Source organism: Hyaena hyaena, unplaced genomic scaffold (genome assembly GCF_003009895.1).
Source record: "Hyaena hyaena isolate Hyena2069 unplaced genomic scaffold, ASM300989v1 scaffold_417, whole genome shotgun sequence".
Classification (NCBI taxonomy): domain Eukaryota; kingdom Metazoa; phylum Chordata; class Mammalia; order Carnivora; family Hyaenidae; genus Hyaena; species Hyaena hyaena.
The window spans coordinates 291,578-315,560 of NW_024081050.1; the positions used below are offsets into that span (position 1 = coordinate 291,578).

Consider the following 23,983-nt stretch of genomic DNA (forward strand, 5'->3'; position numbering starts at 1 on the left):
ACCCAGTGTAGAGAAGGAAAATATTTTTTTCTCCTCTTATAGTTTCTTGGCTGGGTCTCTTTAATGAAATACAGATGAATAAGAGAAAGACAAATTTTTTAAAATGTATATCTCATATACAGTTGACCTTTGAACAATGTGGGCTTGGGGCATCAACCCCCAAGCAATTGAAAATCCATGTATAACTTTTGACCTCTAAAAACTTTACTAGGGGCGCCTGGGTGGCTTAGTCGGTTAAGCGTCCGACTTTCGCTTAGGTCATGATCTCACGGTTCGTGGGTTCGAGCCCCGCGTCGGGCTCTGTGCTGACTGCCGGCTCAGAGCCTGGAGCCTGTTTCAGAGTCTGTGGCTCCCTCTCTCTCTGACCCTCCCCTGCTCATGCTGTCTCTCTCTCTCCTAGAAATAAGTAAAACATTAAAAAAATTAAAAAAAAAATAAAAACTTTACTAATAGCCTACTGTTAACTGGAAGCCTTACTGATAACATACACAATTAACACATATTTTGTATCTATAGGTATTATATACTTTATTCTTACAATAAAGTGAGCTGGAGAAAAGATAATGTCAAGAAAATTATGAGAATGCATCGTACTCTACTCATCAAAAGAAAAATCAGCATGTAAGTGGACCTGTGTAGTTCAAACCTGTGTTATTCAAGGGTCAACTATATATGTGGGAGAAACTCAGATTGGGTAACTCAAAGTGGTGGCCAGAACTTTGTATACCATCTTAACAAGGAACAATCAACTTAGAAATAACAGGACAGAGGGAAAGGATTTTAGGCTTCCACAGGCAGAAACTGTGGGAAGGTAAATGTACGAGGGGAAACCAATGGAGCAAAGTTTGTTTGCGGATTCCTCTGGTGGCATTTCTGAGCTGAGTTTAGAGCTGTCTCCAGCATTTATATCCTGCCTTTAGACAGAAAGAAGGGAAGAGAAATTTTCCTGTTTTTATTGCTGCTTAATTGCCTTCAGCTCAAAATAATCCTTGTGTCAAAGAGGCATGTTTTGAAGTGACATATTCTGGTTTCTTTCACCAGTAAGATTGTTTTTTAGGTCTTCTGCATTCCTATCATAAACGTTGCTATCCCAAGAAGAGGGTGTTTCATGATCTATGGTATGGAAGGCTTTTAGAAGGGAAATCAACACTGTGCTGCTCAGGGCTTCTCAGGGCTGCTTGACCCCATATGCAGTATAAATATAGATATATAAATATAACTATATATCTTTTATATATAGTATATACATGTATATACTTAATATGTATATATTAATACATGTATATACTTAATACATGTATATTAAGTATATACACGTATATACACTTATTTAAAAAAACAATATATCGGGGCGCCTGGGTGGCTTAGTCGGTTAAGCGTCCGACTTTCGCTTAGGTCATGATCTCGCGGTTCGTGGGTTCGGGCCCCACGTTGGGCTCTGTGCTGACTGCCAGCTCAGAGCCTGGAGCCTGTTTCAGTCTGTGACTCCCTCTCTCTCTGACCCTCCCCTGCTCACGCTGTCTCTCTCTCTCCTAGAAATAAAAAAAAAAAAAAAAAACAACCCAATATATCTATTACTATTATTGTCAGACAATTCTTATTGTGTTTGTATTAACAATGATTAGCCAATTGGGTTGCTTAAGCAACCATACAAACAAAAGGATAAGGTAATCAGGTGATCCATTTAATGGCATAATGTCTCTGTCTCAGGGAGGGTTTTTTAAAATCAGATGAATCAGGGGCGCCTGGGAGGCTCAGTCAGTTGAGTGTCTGACTCTTGATTTCGATCTCATGGTCGTTGGTTGGGGGAGGCGGTGCGTGGAGTCTGTTTGGGATTCTCTCTCCCTGTCCCTTCTCTGCACATGTTCTCTCTTTCTCTCAAAATAAATAAATATACATTAAAAAAAAAAACAGAAGAATCAGTAGTAGAGTAGGGGAAAAAAGAAGGTCATAGGGAAAGGGAAGGAAGACCAGGAAAGAGAGTGGTTTACAGAAAGTAGAAACCAAGGTGCAGACGTAAGGTGGGTCACCATGGATGACAGCTCTTCTAATGTTTTTTAAAAGCCTTAATGTACAGCTTCTCTTTTATTCAACACGGTGGTCACCCCTCCCACAGTCACAGTGATCTGAAATACAGGGCTGTCCATATTCCTGTAATTTCCTCACTACTATAAAACAAAAATGAAAACAGAAAGTGAAATAAAATAATTACCAGGGCTCCTATGAGATGGCCTCTTTGCCCACCTCTCCATTCTCTGCTTTACAGTTATTTGAGTGCTTTCTCTAGTTCCAGAAATACAAGCAACACCACCATCTACACATTTTCTCTTGCTGCTTCCTTGGCCTGGAACGCTAATCTCCCCCTTTCTTTGCCTGGTTAGCAATCCTTACTTTGGAAAACGCTAATATCATCTGTCAGAAAAATTTCCTTGATACCTTCTGAGAGCTGGCCTACCTGTTCTGTGCATACCTTTTTTACTTAAAAAAAAAATTCTATGTAATAGTCCATATACTTTTATTTAATTCTGATATGTCAGTCTCCAAGCCCCATGGCTCTATTTCATCTTTGCATCCTGTCCCCTAGCAGGGGTTGCACCCAAGAAATGTGTGCCTGACTGAAATGAGCCCACGGTTGGACACCGATGACCCCATGACCTCTGACACAGACCCCGGGCTCAGAAGCTATAAACTATCCCTCAAAATCACCAGGGCTCACAAGGGCCTCCAGAACACAAATTGTTTTTGCAGCGTTTGAAACGGACGAGGTTCCTATTCCTCATCTTAGGTCACGGCTCCCAGCGTGGGCTAACCCTGATCCGTCCGCGGGGAAAGGGAAATCTAACTTCTAGGAAACGCTCCAAGTCTGCTCTAGTGGAAAGCAGAACTGTGAAAGCACCAGGCGCCGCTTCCGGCCGGGGGTCCAGTCAGTCCCACCTCGACTCCCACGGGCCCCTCCGCGCTCTAGGCTTCCTCGTGGGCACCATCCAGGTGGGTGCCACGTCCGTGCCCCATGAGTTGGCGAACGGCGCCATACGCTTCCGACCCGACCCCTGCAGCAGCGGCGGGATGGAGTGGGGGTGGCCCCGCGGGGGCCACGTTCTCCCCCGCCACGGGCAGGCAGCGGGACCACGGAAGGGAAGCCCCCGGAGTTCGAGGCCCAGCGTCCCGGAAACCCCGAGGGAAGGAGGGCCGGGGAGGACCTGAACGTTTCCCCTCGGTTGCTGCTCAAGAGCTGGGGAGGCGGGGCCGGCTGGGGCGGCCCCGGGCATCCCTGCCCGCCCGCGGCGACCCCCGCCGAGTCCGAACCAAAAGCGAAAGGAGCCGGGCGCCGCGTCCCCGCCGGCTCCCACGTCGCGTCCGCGGGGAGGTCGCAGCGCGCCTGCAAGCCCGCGGGGGCCGCCGCTTTGTGACTTCACCGGTTTCGCAACAAGCCCGGGCCGCCCGCGCCCCACCCACCCCCGGCCGGCCGCCTAGCAGCCCGCCGCCTCGCTCGGCTCTCCGCCCTTCCCTCCGTCCGGGGTTGGGCCTGCCCCGCCGTCGCGGAGCCTCCCGGCCGGTCGCCGCCTGCGGGCCAGCACGTGCGCGGCTCCCGCGCCCCGCGTCCCGCGCCGGCCCCGCTGGGCGCGGCGCCCCCCCGGCGGCGGCGCGATGCTGTGCTTCCTGAGGGGAATGGCCTTCGTGCCCTTTCTTCTGGTGACCTGGTCGTCCGCCGCCTTCATCATCTCCTACGTGGTCGCGGTGCTCTCGGGGCACGTCAACCCCTTTCTCCCCTACATCAGGTGAGGCCGGGCTGAGCGGCGGGGGTCGGGGGCCGGGCAGGGGCGCCGCGGGGCAGAGGGCAGCGTTGTCGCTGTGGAGGGAAGGGTCGCGACCCAGCGGGGGGCATCCCAGGGACAGACCCGGGTGTGACGACGGGGGGAGCGCGCTCCTGGCGGCCGGGACCGGTAGGGAGGCAGCGGGTACACAGCCCAGCGGGTCTGACTTGACCCTGAACACTGAACCGGGTGGCGTCGGGAGGGGCCCAGAACAGACGGTAGAACTTCAGACGAACTGTGGGACAGAATCTCTGGAAGATGCCTCTCGGGCAGTATTGAAATAAGAATGGGTCCTGATGGACGCCATTTGTTGAGCGTGTGAGAGGTAGATCCAGGTGTGTGCTAAAAAGCGCACAGATTTCACTTCCGCTTCCCAGCATCTTCGTGATGGATGTCCGGCTTATTTTTCATGCAAGGAAACCAAGTTTAAGCAGATGTTGAAATATCATCAATGTGACACTGATGTCACAGTTAGAAATGGTGGAAGTGGAATTCACGCCCAAGTCTGCCCCATGCCAAAAGCAACACTTTGTCACTTCCCAGGCTTTGGGAGTCGGGCTTAAGCATTCCTGGATGGAGCTGCCCAAGATCCCCCTGGATACCGCACCCCCAAAGTCAAAGCCCTCAAATTATCAGCAGCTTATGACATCTTTTGTGTTACCATTATACCATTTTGTTGTTGTCGTTTGGTGTGTGTGTGTGTGTGTGTGTGTGTGAGTTTTGGCGTCTACTTTTCCTGAGGGTTGCTTCATCGGTGTCCAGGACGTCGTGATCCTTTTCAAATGGCTCCCATCTCTGTGGCTAGTCCATGGCAATGGGCATTCCTTAAACATTAGAAGGATCCTCTTTATCCTGCATTGGTTGGTGAGGGAATAGTAAAGCTGGTGACGACCAAGGTTTGTTACCACTTTATGATTATAGTGATTGTAGGGGCTCTCCCTCCTGCAGCCTTGCTGTGTGGGGAGCAAGGTTCTGTTAGGTTTGTGGGCCAGGAAGGGGAAACGAAGAAGGTGAGGCAAGAGGAGACTAGAGTTTGAAGCAAACAAGAGAGCAATGTGGTGAGTAGTGCAGAGAAGCAAATCTGCCGTTAATGGTGGTTTTGCCCACTCAAGAAGCGTTCCATGCATCAAAGAGACTTTCCCATCAGGCCTTGCACCCGGCAGAAACCTGGACTTGGTTTCTCACAGCTCGTCTCAGTCCCACATGGCATTGTCCAGTCTCTTGATTCTGAAGTGGGATAGAGCCTCTTGGGCTCCTATAAAAGGGAAGAGTTTCCTCTCCTTACAAGGCTTTTTACTGAGAAAATAGTAGCCTTGTTTGTCCTGAATCTAAAGGTCAGGAACAGAAGGGGTGAGAGGCAGAGCTTGAGTCTTTGTGGAGATGTCTGATGTAATTGTGAACCATAGCACCCCAAGGTGAACTTGAAATGGAAGACATTTAGGGGGACCTGAGTGGCTCAGTCGGTTGGGCAGCTGCCTTCAGCTCAGGTCATGATCCCGCCGGTTCGTGGGTTTGAGCCTTATGTCAGGGTCTGTGCTGACAGCTGACAGCCTGCTTCAGCTGCTGTATGTCCCTCTCTGTCTCTCCCCCCTCCCCATCTCTCTCTCTCAAAATTAAATAAACATTAAAAATATTAAAAAGAAAAAAAGAAATGGAAGACATTCAGAAATGGGGAAATGAGCTGACAAGGCCAACTACTTGTGAGATGCTCAAATCACAGACAGTCCAAAGAGTAAGTGTTAAATTTAACAGGGAGAGGAAGCCTTTCAGAAAAGCAGGTTTAAAGGAGAAGAAGGCTGGAGATGGTCACCTTGTTGCCAGGAGCCATCGGCCTATAAACAACAAACACATGTATTGCTTGTCCACGTGTGCTGGGTTGGGGGGTGCTGAGGCTTTCTGCTCTCTCTGTCTACTTGAACAGCTAGAGCATTAGATCATCTCTGTCTCTCCTAGAAAACTTAAGTCATTGAGGCAAAGGCAAGATTTAGATTAAGATGAAGAAGTGATGGGAATAACGCCAGATTTATCCATTTGGCCCCAGCAGTGTTTGACCTTATCTCCTATAACTCATCTCTACTGTCCATGTCTTGGGTTTTGCCTTACCTTCACTCCCTCCACTTCCCTCCAGCCGCACTGGCCCACCTTCCTGTTTCTTGAGCATGTCAGGCGTATCACCTCCTCATGACCTTCTGGCATTTCTTAACAACATTGAACATTTTAAGAGCCATTGCATTTTAAATAAGAACCATAATTCTGGGAGGACTTCTTTCTAATATGACATTCAAACTCCACTTTCTTATCACATATCTTCTTGTAACACTGTTATTCTTCAGCATATTGGGTAAATGAGCAAATAGCTCTTAGACATACGAAAGGATCCTCAGCCTCATGAATGGGATAAAAACTCAAATTGAACCTCACTGATGCCATTTTTCATCATTGGATTGGCAGAAACCTAAATGTTTGATAACATTGATATTGATACTGGTGAGACTTTGGGGAAACAGGCTTTCACACGTTGCTAGTGGGAATGTAAATAAATTTGGTCTCTATGGAGGGACTTGGCATCTATCAAAATGACAAAAATATATCTGCAAGGGTACTTATAGCATTGCTTTTAATAACAAAAGGATGAAGCAATGCAGATTTCCATCAGAGAGGACTGGCTAAATAAATATGGTTTATCCAAAGAATACCGTAAAGGAAAGCTCTCTCTCTCTATAGAATACTTTTTTTTTTCTTTAATGTTTATTTATTTTTGAGAGAGAGAGACAGAGCTTGAGCAGGGGAGGCAGAGAGAGAGAGGGAGACACAGAATCGAAGCAGGCTCCAGGCTTGGAGCTGTCAGCACAGAGCTCAACATGGGGCTTGAACTCATGAACTGTGAGATCATGACCTGAGCTGTGAGATCATGACCTAAGCCAAAGTCAGACGCTTAACTGACTGAGCCACCTAGGCACCCTATAATACTGTTTTAAATTAATACATTGGTAGGCAAAATCTCCAATACATTGTTACATGGAAAAAAGCAAGATGGAGGGCAAAATATGCTTCCATTAGTGGGGTGGGGGGTGAGGAAAGATAGAAGGTGGAGGGAATAATAGTGTATACTTGTATTTGCTTGTATAAAGAAGTGAATAAAAGCCATTTTTGTATGATCAAGGGGGGAAGTCATGGTCAGTGAGAATTTAGCAGGTGGAAAAGAGAGTGGGAATAAGACGTTGCATCACCCTTTTTAAAATGAATCCTCTTATTTTGAGATAAGTGGAGATTTCCATGCAGTAATAAAACAGTGATACAGAAAGATCCCATGTGTCCTTTACCCAGTCTCCCAAACAGAACATGTCCATACCTGGCATGCCTTATTCTATGTATTTATTCTTTAGCCACATGGCTTGGTTTCCTACCAAAAATTGAATTAGAAAGATGCAATTCAAACAATCACTACATTTAACAAGCTGGAATAGCATGGTCCAATGTTTCTGTATTATGAATCCATTAATGCAAAGATATAAAAACTGAGGACAAGTCAAAGTCAACCTCAGAGGATTAGTTTAAATTTTTACAAGGCCACACACACATTCTTGAGCACAACCATGCTTAATTTGTTATAGTTTCTTATATTCCCTCTGTGACTAAATCTCAAAGGCTACCTTGAATCAACTTTACATATCAACTCCTTCCAGCTGATAAGCCACTTTAATTTATTTATTTGTTTAAAATGTTTATTTATATATATATATAGAGAGAGAGAGAGAGGACAAGCAGGGGAGGAGCAGAGAAAGAGAGGGAGGGAATCCCAAGCAGGCTCCATGCTCAGTGTGAAGCCCGACTCACGGCTCAGTTTCATGACCAAGAGATCACGACCTGAACTGATCTCAAGAGTCAGATGCTTAAGCACTGAAACTCCCAGGTGCCGCCCAAAGCCATTCTCTTTTATCTCTTTTTCTTTGGTCTGTGTTTCATGCTTCCAGAGTATTCCGTAGCTCTTTATTTTCAAAGTCTTACCAGTTCTGCATCCTGGTTGCGTTTCATTAACCTAATTTTTTGTTCAAGTACTGTTTGCTGAGTAGATTGTGGCCTTTGGCCACTCCCATTGTTCCTCCTCATGACTACAAACCTGCTCAGTGGTTGGTGGCAGAAAACTGGGTCATCTAGAATTAAGAGAGACCAAAATGGCATAATAAAAAAGTAAAAGAGGTTGGGTGTTTAACTACAAAAATGAATCTAAAAATTAGGGAAATTATTTTATCTTTCACTTGGTTAGCAATCACAAAATTCAGGTTATAATCACAATTAGGTGTTAGTTCTATAATGTTCATTGTAATGAAAACATCTTGTAATAACAAAACAAAATGAAAAGACAAAATTCTTATAATAAAAATCTTAAAATGATTCAGGTGTGGACTTTTTAAGTGAAGGATATATACTTTTTTCCAAGACAGTTTCATGATTGTTTGATATAAAGTCCTTAATTTCAGTTTTGTCTTTTGAAGGGAGATATGAAGAAATGTTTGTAGAGATGTTTTATGACTTCAGTTTCCCCAACGACCATTCTTTTTTTTCCAATGACTATTCTTAATCTGTGTGTAAGGAAATTGATCTTGATTAGTGTGTTTTTCACACAAAATGTAAGTTTCATGAGGGTAGAGATTTAGAGTTTGTTCATTGTTGCTTCCCTACCATGTAATACAGTGTTGGATGTGTAGTAGGTGCTTACTAAATATTGGTTGAACACTAAGATAATTTATACCAGATGGGTCTGCTTTAGTGGTGCCTGTTAACCTTGTCAGCTTCTCTTCAATTGTGAAGGGATTCTGTCAGTGCTCACTGTTCATTAACTTGGGCTGCCATTCTAGCTGTTCTCCAACACCATTTCTTTTTTTTTTTAATTTTTTTAAATGTTTTATTTATTTTTGAGAGAGAGAGAGAGAGAGAGACAGCATGAGAAGGGGAGGGCCAGAGAGAGAGGGAGACACAGAATCTGAGGACAGACTCCAAGCTCTGAGCTAGCTGTCAGCACAGAGCCCATCACGAGGCTCGAACCCAGGAACCATGAGATCATGACCTGAGCTGAAGTTGGATGCTCAACCAACTGAGCCACCCAGGCACCCCTCCAACACCATTTCTGTCAAGTTCATGAAATTCTGTATGTTTTACAGGATTTCCAAGTGTAGTTTGGCTTATACTGTTGAATATTTACGTTATGAGCTTTGATAATCATACTGAGAAGGGAGCACAGGGTGGTGGGTAAGGGAACAATTTTGTTTTTTTATAATTTTTTAAAAAAATTAAAAAAAATTTATTTCTGAGAGAGAGAGAGAGAGAGAGAGAGAGAGAGCAGGGGAGGGTCAGAGAGAGAGAGGGAGATACAGAATCCAAAGCAAGCTCCAGGCTCTGAGCTAGCTAGAACAGAGCCTGACGTGGGGCTCAAACCCACGAACCGTGAGATCAAGACCTGAGCTGAAGTTGGATGCCTAACAGACTGAGCCACCCAGGCAGAACAATTTTGGAGCAGGCAACTTTGGTTAGAGTATAACTCCACCATGTGCCCCAGCTATCGGATCTTGGCTAGGTTACTTGAATTCCCTCTGCTTTTCTCTGGGTTAATAATAGCACCTCCCTCATAAATTAACATGTGAACTCACTTAGAACTTATTAACACCCTGGCCCAAGAACAAAAGTTCTCTGTAAGTGCTATTATTAGTATTATCAAGGGACCAGTCCACAGTGGTCTGGATAGATGCTAGTGTTAAGTAGGAAGGGACATTTTGTGGAGGGCTAATTGTATAAGTAGTAGGTTTATTTGTGATTATAGCAGAAGTTTTTTTAAATTAAATTTAATTTTGAGTTTTATTTATGTAGGTAATCTCTACATGCAGCAAGGGGCTGGAACTCACAACCGTAAGATCGAGAGTTGCATGCTCTATCCGCTGAGCCAGCCAGGAGCCCCTATAGTAGAAGTTTTCTTAACCAGCCTCAATCAATTTGCTGGATTAATTGATCAGCTCATTCTCTGAAAAAATACACTGACCAGAAACCAGTGGTCCCTGAAAGTCTTTCCCAGCGCTGGCCACTCTCTGGGCTGCTTGCTGTTTTTTCTTACCTGTTTCTTTGTATGCTTATTCAATACCAGCTGTATTTGTTCCCAAGTGTGTTTTCGTCAGCTGTATTTTTTTTTTATTGTAATTGTGTGATTTAACTCAACCTATATAAACTGTTGGCCTGTGAATACAAAAATAAAACTAATTTTTAAGAAAAGTCTATTGAATGCTTTGGAAAGATTCAAAAGACATAAGTTGCCAAAAAAATTAGTCTGTTTAGTAGTGTTTATGACTAATGTAAAGATTGACAAAAAGCGATTAGAAAAAACTTAGAAGGATTGTGCACTCAAATGGCTTCAAAAGTATCTCTAAGATTTCCTTCCACTTTAAAGAGAGCAAAACTAGAAATGCAAAGATTCATAGTAGATGTGGTTTATATGCCAGGAAGACACACAGTGGACTGGTACTCCCGTAACAGCCTTGGCCTATGTCAACAGGTAGACAAATAAATGTGTGTACATTTATATGCTTGTGGTGTGTATGTATCCACATAATTTTTTTACCCACATAATTCTTGATGACTTTTTGCCTAAACCAAGTTTTTTGATTATTAACTACATTGCATTTCAAGCAATGGTGACTTTTGCTTTCATTTCAACCAAAACAATGGGGGCCGGGATAATAAATAATCAAATAATTAGGTGTATGTGTATAAAGGCACATATTCTGACATGATGTTAATGATACTTCATTCTTTACGGTGGGGTGATCATTATTTCATAGTATCTCTAAGCCATGGTATCATGAGGATGAAAAGGCAGGCTTGCCATTGAAAACTTTTAGCTAGAAAAGTATCCTGAGAAATGATAATTTATAGTTTCACATTTTCTTCAAAAACAGCATTACCCAACTTAGTTAATCCTAAGAAAAGCATAATAAAACAGTGAAGATCCCAAACTTTCACAGCTCAAAAATTAATTGAGGTAATGGATGCAGTATTGTTCTGCTTCTGAATCCACTATAAATATATGTAATTTCTCCTCTTTTTAAGTTTTCCATTGTTCTTTTCTTACATAAAATTCTTTTTTTCATTGAAAAATAAAATTGTGAATGTTTCTCTTCTGTTTTTCCTACTTCTAAAAAGGCAGTTAAGTACTGCTCAGAAGTCCGATAACTGCAAAGCTGACAACGTATAAGGTCTCAATTTCAACTTAAAAAATAGCGTTCTACTCAACAGTCCTCTTTACCTGACAATAATTGCATTTCAGTTCATTAAGTATATGCATGGTAGATGTAGCGCATGCCAAGGATGACTTACCAAAGGCTCCAGAAGAAATGGTTGATGCAAACCTGGCTGTAGATATGCATCACTGTAAACTCATTTGGAAATGACGGTTTTCATTAAAAGAAACGTAAGCGGGGCTCCTGGGTAGCTCATCAATTGAGCATCTGACTCTTGATTTTGGCTCAGGTTATGATCTCACAGTTGTGAGATCAAACCCTGTGTCAGGCTCTGCACTGACAGCGCAGAGTCTGCTTAAGATGCTCTCTCTCCCTCTCTCTGCCATCTCCTCTCTCTCTAACATAAGATAGCAGAGCAGAGTTCCTAAGTTGTGCCCATTGAAATTAGACAGCTCTAGGGGCGGCTGGGTGGCTCAGCCAGGTAACTATCCAACTATTGGTTTCAGTTCACATCATGATCTCACAGTTTATGGGTTTGAGCCCTACATCGGGCTCCATGCTGACAGTGCAGAGCCTGATTGGGATTCTCTCTCTCCCTCTCTCACTGCCCCTCCCCCACTCTCTCTCTGTCTGTCTCTCTCTCAAAAATAAATAAATCTAAAAAACATTTAAAGAAATGAGACAGATTTAGATGCATGGCTTGGCTTTCCCAGGCACTATTCATGCGACCTTGAGTGAATCACTTTTCTAAGACTTATCTTTAAGTTGGAGATAAGTATTTCCTTATGAAGTTGTGAAGACCAAATAAGATGTGCCTGGCTGAGTGTGAGTGCTGAGGAAATGTTAATTTTAAAATTTCTTATGTAATATTAGCAGCTGTAATACAAGCATGGGTAGTTTTTTAAAGACTCCTCTTAGAAAACTTCCCAAATCTGATCTCTTATCACCTCTGGTTTCATTATCACCCTGGTCCGAGCCACTGTCATCTCTTGACAAACTACTGAAATCGCTTCCTAACGGTCTCCTTGGTCCATGCTTGCCTCTCTACAGCCTTTTCACAACGTCCTTTAAAACATCAATCAACTTCATATCACTTCCCTGCGCTTAGCTCTCAACAGCTTCCCATCATCTTAGAATAATAGAGTCCTAACCATGACCCCAGGGCTCTCCATGATGCCCTCCCCCATATGCACACATATGCTCTTGCTCACTCTCCTCCAGCCACACCCATTTCCTTGCAGCTCCTGACAAATTGCCACCTTAAGGTCTCTTTGACTTTACTGTTCCTCTGCTTGTAAATTTCCTGGCCCAAATATTCCACTTCATCCAGATCTCTGTTCAAGTAGCCTTCCCAGATTACCCTGTCTCAAGTAGGCAGAACAGCACTCTCTCTTGGTTTTCTTATCTAGCTTTCCGTTTTCTTCACAGTGTTCATCACCCTACACATTTTCTTAAACAGATGTAACCTATTTTTTTAAGTCTATTTTCATTTATTTTAAGAGAGAGATAGAAAGTGGGGGATGGGCAGAAAGAGAGGGAGACAATCCCAAGAGGCTCTGTGCTGCCCCCCACAAAGCCAGTTTTGGGGCTCAAGCTCGTGAACCATGAGATCATAACCTAAGCCAGGTCAAGAGTCAGATGCTTAACCGGCTGAGCCATCCAGGTGCCCCGATTTTAAAAGTTTTTTTTTAATGTTTATGTATTTTTGAGAGAGAGACAGAGAGTAAGCAGAGGAGGGTCTGAGAGAGAGGGAGACACAGAATCCGAAGCAGGCTCCATGCTCTGAGCTCTCAGCACAGAGCCCCATGCAGGGCTCAAACTGAGATCATGACCTTAGCCAAAGTCGGATGCTTAACCAAATATGTGACCCAGTTGCCCCCCCCTTATTTATTTTTTAGGGAGAGAGAGAGGAAGTGTGAGAGTGGGGGAGAGGGGCAGAGAGATTGAGAGAGAGAGAGAGAGAGAGAGAGAATCTTAAGCAGGCTCCATGCTCAGCACAGAGCTGACACAGGGCTTGGTCCCACAACCCTGAGATCATGACCTGAGCCAAAATCAAGAGTGGGGTACTCAACCCACTGAGCCCCCTAGACACTCCCACCCTAGACTGTTTTTATTGCCCTCCACAGAATGTAAGTTCCATGAAGGAGGGGCTTTTTCTGTTTTATTTGTCACTATATTCACCATGCCTACAAAATAGCCAGTTAGGTTGAATGCAATCAGCAACTCTGTATTAAATCAATGTATCCTTGAAATTTTTGTTAGATGATAAGCTTCTTGAAGGTTAGTGAGTTATGTTTTCATCTTTGTATCCTAATCACCTGGCACCATTCCCAACGATTAAGAGATACTTAACAATGAAAAAAAAAATTGTTGTGAACAAAAAGGATGAACAGTTAATAGAAAAGGGAACAATTTGCATGTGGGTGGGGTGAGAAGAGAGCAAATTGTTTGCATTTTTAAGTAGGAAATTCTTTTCAAGTTTAAAAATGGTTGATATAGGGGTGCCTGTCTAGCTTAATCAGTAGAGCGCCTGACTCTTGATCTCAGGGTTGTAAGTTCAAGCCCCATGTTGGGCAGAGAGATTACTTAAAATAAAATCTTTAAAAATAAATAAATAAAATAACAATGGTTAATATAGCTGTACGGTGCTTCCCACTCTAGAATAATCATGATCAAATGAAGCTGCTGAAGGTTAGTCCTAATAATTAAAAGTATCTAATAAAATGTAATTACTTTCTTATCACACTTCTTTCCTTCAAATATTATATTTAAATATTGTGAAGAAGAAACAAGTACGGTCTCCTTTTATTGGTGCATTTAGTGTCTTCAGGTTCTAAGTACTAATCGATTTACCAAGTAATGGGCCTGGAATTTTAAGACAATCTAATAACCTCATTCTGGGCAAGGAGATAATTTTGTGTATCATCAGCACATCAGTCCCCCAGATAAACCGTGACTCCAGGCTTTGGAGCGATGGAATCACGTGTAGCCAGCGATTTAGAGAATAGCGTTTGATGCAGCTTATATTATGATATAGGTCTTCTTTGCATTGTTTTCGCTCCTCTGAGCATCAAGTGATTATGCCCTGGTGTAGCATTATAAATTAGTTTGGAGAAGGATATTAGACAAATAATTTGGAATTTTCCATGGTGAACTTAATCTGTAGGAAATACATACAGGAAGTACAGATGTAAACTGATTACTTAGACACGATCCTACTCTAGAAACAGCCAGCTACACACAACAGCCTCAACAGCTTCTAAGCCTCATGCAAATGAACAATTTGCAATGTGCAGAATATTTTCCGTCCTGGCTGCAGCTTCCAGGCAGTGCCTCATTTACAAGGAGTCATGTGAGGAGGTAGCTGGGACCTGGCAGGGCCAGAACCATGTTGCTTAAGTCATGTGGTACAGAATCATGGGGTGGGAATTGGGTGGGGAGATTATCCTATAGGGTTAGGATAATCCATAAGGTGGCAACTGGTTTCACCTCTCACTCATTCTCCAATTTCCTCAATCAGGACCCATGTATAGCTGTGCTAACCAAATACCACTCCCTCTGCCTTTGTGCAATGAGATCATTTAGTTTGAGCTTAAAAAAATAATAAATAGATAAAAAGAATCTACCCATAGTTTCTCCTGGTACCCCCTTGATGTTACACGCATCTGGATTCCAGTATCAGGCAGGAGATGTGATGCAGTATTTATTAATGATATCACATATTAGCTCAGAGACTGAAAGGCTTAAAAGAATATTTTATTTTATTTTATTTAAAAATTTTTTTACATAGTTTATTGTCAAGTTGATTTCCATATAACACCCAGTGCTCATCCCCACAAGTGCCCTCATCCATTCCCATCACCTGCCTTCCCCTCCCCCCATACCGATCAGTCCTCAGTTTGTTCTCAACATTCAAGAGTCTCTCATGGTTTGCCTCCCTCTCTCTCCGCCCTCTGTTTCTCCCCTTCTTCTCCCCCACGGTTCTCCGTTAAGTTCCTCCTAATCCTCCTATACATGCAAACATATGGTATCTGTCCTCTCTGCCTGACTTATTTCACTCAGCATAACACCCTCAAGGTCCATCCATGTTGCTACACATGGCCAGATTTCATTGTTTCTCATTGCCATGTAGTATTCCATTGTATAGATGAACCACATCTTCTTGATCCATTCATCTGTTGATGGACACTTAGGCTTTTTCAATGTTTTGGCTATTGTTGAGAGTGCTGCTATGAACATTGGGGTACATGTGCCCCTATGCATCAGCACTCCTGTATCCCTTGGGTAAATTCCTAGCAGTGCTATTGTGGGTCCTAGGGGAGTTCTACTGTTAATTTTTTGAGGAACCTCCACACTGTTTTCCAGAGGGGCTGTACCAGTTTACATTCCCACCAACAGTATAGGAGGGTGCCCGTTTCTTCACATCCTTGCCAGCATCTAGAGTCCTCTGAGTTGCTCATTTTAGCCACTCTGACCGGTGTGAGATGGTATCTCAGTGTGGTTTTGATTTGTATTTCCCTGATGAGGAGGGATGCTGAGCATCGTTTCATGTGTCTGTTGGCCATCTGGATGTCCTCTTTGGAGAAGTGTCTGTTCATATCTTCTGCCCATTTCTTCACTGGGTTGTTTGTTTTTCGGGCGTGTAGTTTGGTGAGTTCCTTATAGATTCTGGATATTAACCCTTTATCTGATATGTCATTTGCAACTATCTTTTCCCATTCCGTTGGTTGCCTATTAATTTTCTGGGTTGTTTCCTTGGCTGTGCAGAAGCTTTTAATCTTGATGAGGTCCCAACAGTTTATTTTTGCTCTTGATTCCCTTGCTTTTGGGGATGTGTCAAGTAAGAAGTTGCTGCGGTGGAGGTCAAGGAGGTTGTTTCCTGCTTTCTCCTCTAGGGTGTTGATAGTTTCCTGTCTCACGTTCAGGTCCTTTATCCATTTTGAGTTGATTTTTGTGCATGGTGTGAGAAAATGATCTAGTTTCATTCTTCTGCATGTTGCTGTCCAGTTCTCCCAACACCATCTGTTAAAAAGGCTGTCTTTTTTCCATTGGATATTCTTTCCTGCTTTGTCAAAGATCAGTTGGCTGTATACTTTTGGGTCCACTTCTGAGTTCTCAATTCTGTTCCATTGGTCTATGTGTCTGTTTTTGTGCCAATACCATACTGTCTTGAGGATGACAGCTTTGTAGTAGAGGCTGAAGTCTGGGATGGTGATACCTCCCGTTTTGGTTTTATTTTTCAGTATTACTTTGGCTATTCGGGGTCTTTTGTGGTTCCATACAAATTTTTGGATAGTTTGTTCTAGTTTTGAGAAGTATGCTGGTGCAATTTTGATTGGAATTGCATTGAATGTGTAGAGTGCTTTAGGTAGTAATGACATCTTAACTATATTTATTCTTCCTATCCATGAGCATGGAATGTTTTTCCATTTCTTTGTGTCTTCTTCAATTTCCTTCATAAGTTTTCTATAGTTTTCATCATACAGATCTCTTGTATCCTTGGTTAGGTTTATTCCGAGGTATTTTATGGTTTTTTGTGCAATTGTGAATGGGATCAGTTTCTTGATTTCTCTTTCTGTTGCTTCATTATTGGTGTATAAAAATGCAACCGATTTCTGTACGTTGATTTTGTACCCTGCAACTTGGCTGAATTCTTGGATCAGTTCTAGTAGGCTTCTGGTGGAGTCTGTCGGGTTTTCTATGTAGAGTATCATGTCATCTGCGAAGAGTGAAAGTTTGACTTCCTCTTTGCCAATTCTGATGCCTTTGATTTCCTTTTGTTGTCTGATGGCTGATGCTAGGACTTCCAGCACTATGTTAAACAACAGTGGTGAGAGTGGACATCCCTGTCGTGTTCCTGATCTCAGGGGGAAAGCTCTCAGTTTTTCCCCGTTGAGGATGATGTTAGCTGAAGGCTTCTCATAGATGGCTTTGATGATGTTTAAGTAGGTTCCTTCTATCCCAACTTTCTCGAGAGTCTTTATTAAGAAGGGATGCTGTATTTTGTCAAATGCTTTTTCTGCATCTATTGACAGGATCATATGGTTTTTATCTTTTCTTTTATTGATATGATGGATCACATTGATTGATTTGCGAATGTTGAACCAGCCCTGTAACCCAGGAATGAATCCCACTTGATCTTGGTGGATGATTCTTTTGATATGCTGCTGGATTCGATTTGCAAGGATCTTGTTGAGAATTTTTGCATCCGTATTCATCAAGGATATTGGCCTATAGTTCTCTTTTTTTGTTGGATCTCTGTCTGGCTTGGGAATCAGAGTGATGCTGGCTTCATAAAATGAGTCCGGGAGTTTTCCTTCGACTTCTATTTTTTGGAATAGCTTGAGAAGAATTGGGATTAATTCTGTTTTAAATGTCTGGTAGAATTCCCCAGGGAAACCATCAGGTCCAGGGCTCTTATTTGTTGGGAGATTTTTGATCACTGATTCGATTTCTTCACTCGTTATGGGTCTGTTCAGGTTTTCTATTTCTTCCCGTGTGAATTTTGGTAGTGAGTGTGTGTTTAGGAATTTGTCCATTTCTTCTAAGTTGTCCAATTTGTTGGCATATAATTTTTCATAGTATTCCCTGATAATTGCTTGTATTTCTGAGGGGTTGGTTGTAATAAGTCCATTTTCATTCATAATTTTGTCTATTTGGGTGCTCTCTCTTTTCTTTTTGATAAGCCTGGCTAGAGGTTTGTCAATTTTGTTTACTTTTTCAAAAAACCAACTCTTGGTTTCATTGATCTGTTCAATTGTTTCTTTGGTCTCTATGTTGTTTATTTCTGCTCTAATTTTTACTATTTCTCTTCTTCTACTGGGTTTAGGGCGTTCTTGTTGCTCTGCCTCTAGCTCCTTTAGGTGAGCTGTTAGATTTTGGACTTGTGCTTTTTCTAATCTCTTGAAATAGGCCTGGAGAGCAATGTACTTTCCTCTTAGGACTGCCTTGGCCGCATCCCATAGATTTTGAATTGTTGTGTTTTCATTTTCATTTGTTTCCATATATTTTTTAATTTCCTCTCTAATTGCCTGATTGGCCCATTCATTCTTTAGAAGGGTGTTCTTTAACCTCCATGTTTTTGGCGGTTTTCCAGACTTCTTCCTGTAATTGATTTCAAGTTTCAAAGCATTGTGATCTGACAGTGTGCATGGTATGATCTCTATTCTTTTATATTTATTGAGGGCTGCTTTATGTCCCAGTATGTGATCTATCTTGGAGAATGTGCCATGCGCACTTGAGAAGAAAGTAAATTCCCTGGCCTCAGGATGTAAAGTTCTAAATATATCCGTCAGATCCATCTGGTCCAATGTGTCTTTCAAGTCCATTATTTCTTTAGTGATTTTCTGTCTGGTTGACCTATCCATTGCTGTAAGCGGAGTATTAAAGTCCCCTGCTATTAGCACATTCTTATCTATAAGCTTGTTTCTGTTTGTGATTAATTGTTTTAGATATTTAGGTGCTCCCATATTCGGTGCGTAGACATTTATGATTGTTAGTTCTTCCTGATGGATGGACCCTGTAATTATTATGTAGTGCCCTTCTTCATCTCTTGTGATTGTCTTTAATTTAAAGTCCAGTTTGTCTGATATAAGTATCGCTACTCCGGCTTTCTTTTGATTTCCTGTAGCATGATATATATTTCTCCATCCCCTTACTTTTAATCTGAAGGTATCTTCCCGTCTAAAATGAGTTTCTTGTAGACAGCATATTGATGGATTTTGTTTCTTAATCCATTCTGCTACCCTATGTCTTTTGATTGGGGCATTTAGTCCATTTACATTCAGTGTTATTATTGAAATATATGGGTTTAGAGTCATTGTGTCGTTTGTGGGATTCAGGCTTGTGGTGGTGTCTCTAGCACCGTGCGTTCCTTGCAACATTTCCCTCAGAGGGTCTCCCTCAGGATTTCTTGTAGGGCTGGTTTAGTGGTGACAGATTCTTTCAATTTTTGTTTATTTGGAACGACTTTTATCTCTCCTTCTATTCTGAATGACAGGCTTGCTGGATAGAGGATTCTTGGCTGCATATTTTTTCTGTTCATCACAGTGAAGATCTCCTGCCATTCCTTTCTGGCCTGCCAAGTTTCAGTAGATAGGTCTGTCACCACTCTGATAGGTTTCCCTTTGTATGTTAGGGACCTTTTCTCCCAAGCTGCTTTCAAAATTCTCTGTCCTTATATATTGCCAGTTTCACTCTGTCGTGCAGAAGATCGATTCAAGTTACATCTTAGGGGAGTTCTCTGTGTCTTTTGAATTTCAACATCTACTTCCCTCCCCAGATTGGGGGAAGTTTTCTGCTATAATTTGTTCCAGGACTCCTTCAGCACCTTTCCCTCTCTCTTCCGCTTCTGGGATTCCTATGATATGGACATTGTTCCATTTGATTGTATTGCTGAGCTCTCGAACTCTTCTTTCATGTTCCTGAACAAGTTTATCTCTGTTTTTCTGTTTCTTCTTTTTCTATAATTGTGTCTTCTAAATCACTTATTCTCCTTTCCACCTCTTCAATCTGTGCATTGGACGCCTACAGTTTATTATGTATCTCATTTATCGCATTTTTTAATTCATCATAACTATTTTTAAGCTCCATAGTGTTTGTAACCATAGTTTCTCTGATGGCCTCCATTCTTTTTTCAAGCCCAGTGATTAATTTTATGATTATTGTTCTAAATTCTTGCTCAGTTATGTTGCTTATATCTGCTTTGAGCTGTTCTTTAGCTGTCAATTCTTCCTGGAATTTCTTTGGAGGAGAATTCTTTCATTTCATCATTTGGTTAGCTTTCTATCTCTTGTTAGTTTTAAAAGCTCGTTATGCACTCTGCACCTGTGAGTGCTGCTGTACCAAAGAAGGCTCTTTGACTGTCCAGGGCCTGTCCGTTCAGAAAGTGTTCTTTGAATGGTATCTCTTGGTCTCTCTTGTTGAGACCTTGGTTATTTTATTTTCCTACTCATAGTGGTATTTGGGACTCTCCACTATGTGTACTTTGGCTTGTTTCTTGAAGTAGCCCTGGAAAAGAAAACAGACAAACACACAGAGAACAAAGGCACATGAATGCACAGACAAATCCAACAAACACTCAAACCGAAAGGAAAAAACGAAAAAGAAAAGAGAAAAGAGGAAGGGAAAGGCAAATAATAAGAAATGAAAATACATAAAAAAGAAAAAAAGAAGAAAAGAAAAGGAAAAAAGAAGAAACCCAATAGACAAAGAACAGTTTAAAGCATGTAACCAGATTTCCCAGCTACAAATAAATAGCTGGGTGCATGCAGTGCTGGTGGAAGAACATAGAGAAAGAGAGAAATGACAGGGCGGGGATGAAGCGAAATTGGAAATGAAATGAGCAGGCAGAAGGAATAAGAGGCTTTTTTCAAAGAGCGAAAGAGTGTAATATGGTTGGAGAAGAGGCGAAAGAAATGACGATGATGCTATCCAGAGAAATTACATAGTCTGATTACTCCAGAGAGAAAGAGATGAAAAGGTAGGTAGGTGTAGAATTTACATCTAGAGAATGGATTAAATGTGACTGTTTAAGCAAGCCAGTGACCAGAGTTAATCAGGGCAGTGCATCCATGTTGGGCTTTCTCCTGCTCTGGTAAAGAAAAAAAAAAAGAAGAGGGCAGCTCTCTAGCGGGGATGGGTGTGGTTTGTTCCAGTGCGTCCCACAGGAGTCCTGCCTTGACGGTTGTGGGGAGAAGAATGGCGGCGCCCCAGTCCCTTCTTGAACCAAGTGTTGCAACTCACTTTTTTGGGTGTGTAAACTCCCTGTGCCAGGGGCGTAGCCAAGGTGGGCCGTGCTCTATATCCCAGGCCAGGCCTCGTTTCCAGATCTCAGTCTGCCCACTCCATTAAAATTGCCCAAAATATACACTCGCAGGCAAACCCCTCAGAGCAGTTTCAAGCCTCTCGCCTTCCCCCTGGGGATCGAGCCAGAAGCCGCTGCTCCCGTCTGCTCCAGGTCGGGCTGGCGAGCGAGGAGCAGTTTCCCGGGTCGCCTGGGACCAGTGCGTCCCGCCTACAGTCAGCTGGACAGCAGGAAACCGGGTCCGTCTGTGTCCCATCGCCCGAAATATAAACTGGCAGGCAAATCCTCAGAGCAGTTTCAAGCCTCTGGCCTTGCCCCGGAGGATCCAGCCGAGCCAGAAGCACAAAGGCGCGGCCACCACGGGTCCCCTCCAGGTCGAGCTGGTGAGCAGGGAGCAGTTTTCCCGGGGGTCTCCTGGGACAAGTACGTCCCGCCGAGAGTCAGCTGGAGAGCAGGAAACTGGATCCCTCTGTGTCCCGAGAGGAGGTTTTTCTCTTCTCCAGTGACAGGGACAGTGTCTTGAGCAGTTTCGGCCACTCTCTTTCCCCCCTAGAGTCACTGCGGCTCCTCGCAGAGGGGGATTCCCCCCACCCCATGTCTCCTGTCCCGGCCCGGTTTTATCTTCCCCAGGGGACACTCATGTTATAAGGTTTTCTCAGCCGACTCTGTCTCCTTTTCCTCCCAAACTCCTGGATTCTGTAAGGGTTCCTGTGGCTTCAGGCCTTTTCAGTGTGAGATATGGGGACAAGTGAGATGTACGGAGCTCCCCACTTCTCCCCCATCTTGTCCTCTCCCCTTAAAAGAACATTTTAAAGTAAAAGAGCCCTTCATTTTTATTAATGATAATGGGCAATCACTACCATTCTTTTTTTTAATTAAAATAAAATTAACATACAGTATTATATTAGTTTCAGGTATACAATATAACGGTTCAACAGTTCTATACATTACTCAGTGCTCATCAAGATGAGTGTACTTTTTATCTATTTTGCCCATTCCTTCATCCTCCTCCCCTCTGGCAGCCACCAGTTTGCTCTCTATACTTAAGAGTGTGTGTTTTTGTTTTTCTCTTTCTTCTTTGTTTTGTTTCTTAAATAACATAAATGGATGAAATCATATGGTATTTGTCTTTCTCTTATTTATTTTACTTAGCATTAAACCTTCTAGGTCTATCCACATTGTTGCAAACAGTAAGGTCTCATTCTTTTTTATGACTGAGTAATATTCCATTTTGTGTCATTTTGTGTGTGTGTGTGTGTGTGTGTGTGTATCACATCTTTATCCATTCTTCTATTTATGGACACTTGGACTGCTTCCATATTTTGACTATTGTAAATAATGCTGCAATAAACATAGGGGTGCATATATATATATTTTTTTTAATTAGTGTTTTTGTATTCTTTGGGTAAATACCCAGTAGTAAAATTGCTGGATTGTATGGTAATTCTATTTTTAATTTTTTGAGGAACTTCTATACTGTTTTCCACAGAGGCTACATCACTTTACATTCCCACCAACAGTGCATAAGGGTTCCCTTTTCTACACATCCTCACTGATACTTGTTTCTTTTTAATTTCTTTCAAGTCTTTCTTACCGGTGTAAGGTGGTATCTAATTGTATTTTGATTTAAATTTCCCTGATGATGATTGATGTTGAACATCTTTTCCTGTGTCGTCCATTTGTATGTCTTCTTTGGAAAAATGTCTATTCAGGTCCTCTGCCCATTTTTAACCAGATTGTTATTATTTTTTGGTGTTGACTTGTATAAGTTCTTTATATATTTTGGAATATTAACCCCTTATGGGATATATCATTTGCAAATGTCTTCTCATATTCAGTAGGCTGCCTTGTTTATTGATGGTTTCCTTTGCTGTGCAAAAGCTTTTTATTTGGGGGTGGTTCCAAATAGTTTAATTTTGCTTTTAGTTTTAAAAGCAAAAGTGTCAGGGTTTTAGACATGTCAGGGTGCCTGGGTGGCTCAGTTGGTTAAGTGTCTGACTCTTGATTTTGGCTCAGGTCATGATCTCATGGTTCAAGAGTTTGAGCCCCATGTGGGGCTCTGCACTGACAATATGGAGCCTGCTTGCGATTCTCTCTTTATCCCTCTCTCTCTGCCCCTCTCTCACTATCTCAAAATAAGTAGTCTTAAAAAAGTTCTTAGAAGTGCCACATTTTCATTTGCTGCTTGGACAATTTTTTTGAAATATTCTTGACTGAAATTTCACCATATGTAGTTAGGTACCATTTTGTCACTTAAGGGAAATAAATCACAAACTGACCATTCTTACCTGATAGATTGGGGAATTTGTAACTCAGATTGTATCTAACACATAATATGTGTCCCTTAAATATTTTGTTGATGAGTAGGTAAATTTGATGGTTATTTGTGGAACCAAAACAATTTTTAAAGAATGTTGCATTTAATCAAACAGCTGGCTGTGAATGCAGTACATTAATATTTTCCCCCAATTTTTGTGGTCACTGCCAATGTTGTAGTGCCAAGTGTAGGAATGTAGGCCCATTGGTGCTCACATAGTGATGGTTGGTGTTGTCAATGCAGTCATCCTGAAAGAAAATTTGATTGATTATGGTAGTAAATATTTGTCAAAAATGTTTTACAACTCAATTATGGCATTTAAGGAATTATGCAGTCTTGGCTAGTTTACACTTTCCCGGTATACAAGAAGGGCGTGATGATCTCTTCATCACCATCATGGTTCATTTCCATGGTGTGCTGGAGACAGCTAATATGTGCTCCCGAGAGCCAACTGTGTACAATTCTTCCCAATACAATGTTCAGCAACCTACATTTTGGTAGCTTGACCTTTGACATTTTGGCAGTATTTACACCATGGAAATTGTCCAGTGCTACAAATCAGGCTCCCTCCAGAGTGAGTTGTTGAACATTTACCAGTATATCAGTATTCATTCCTTACCCCAATCCTTCTAATTGCTTCTTTCCTTGCCTGCTTTAGAGCACACAGGAGGCAGGGAAGTCAAGGAATCAGATACTTGGATTGTATTAAAAACAAAATTTAACTGAATAAAAATTTAAGGATCTTATTCGCTTTATTCATGGGTTGATGAATCAGGCAACATCCAATCTAGCAGATAGAAAGGAGCTCTGAGAGGGGACC

The 23,983-nt window shown here is 42.3% G+C and overlaps 1 protein-coding gene across 3 annotated transcripts in view; it reads left to right on the forward strand.

Moving 5' to 3' along the window:
* Positions 1–3,455: 3,455 nt before the first annotated feature.
* The window catches only part of DRAM1 (DNA damage regulated autophagy modulator 1), a 55,823-nt gene continuing 35,295 nt past the window's right edge, over positions 3,456–23,983 (forward strand). For all 3 annotated transcript variants that reach the window (XR_005531787.1, XR_005531786.1, XM_039252496.1), the window contains exon 1: positions 3,456–3,779. Coding sequence is in view for 1 of the 3 variants with exons in the window: in XM_039252496.1 (XP_039108427.1) it covers positions 3,649–3,779 (131 nt within the window). In the remaining 2 variants the exon portion in view is untranslated. The remainder of the gene's footprint in view (positions 3,780–23,983) is intronic.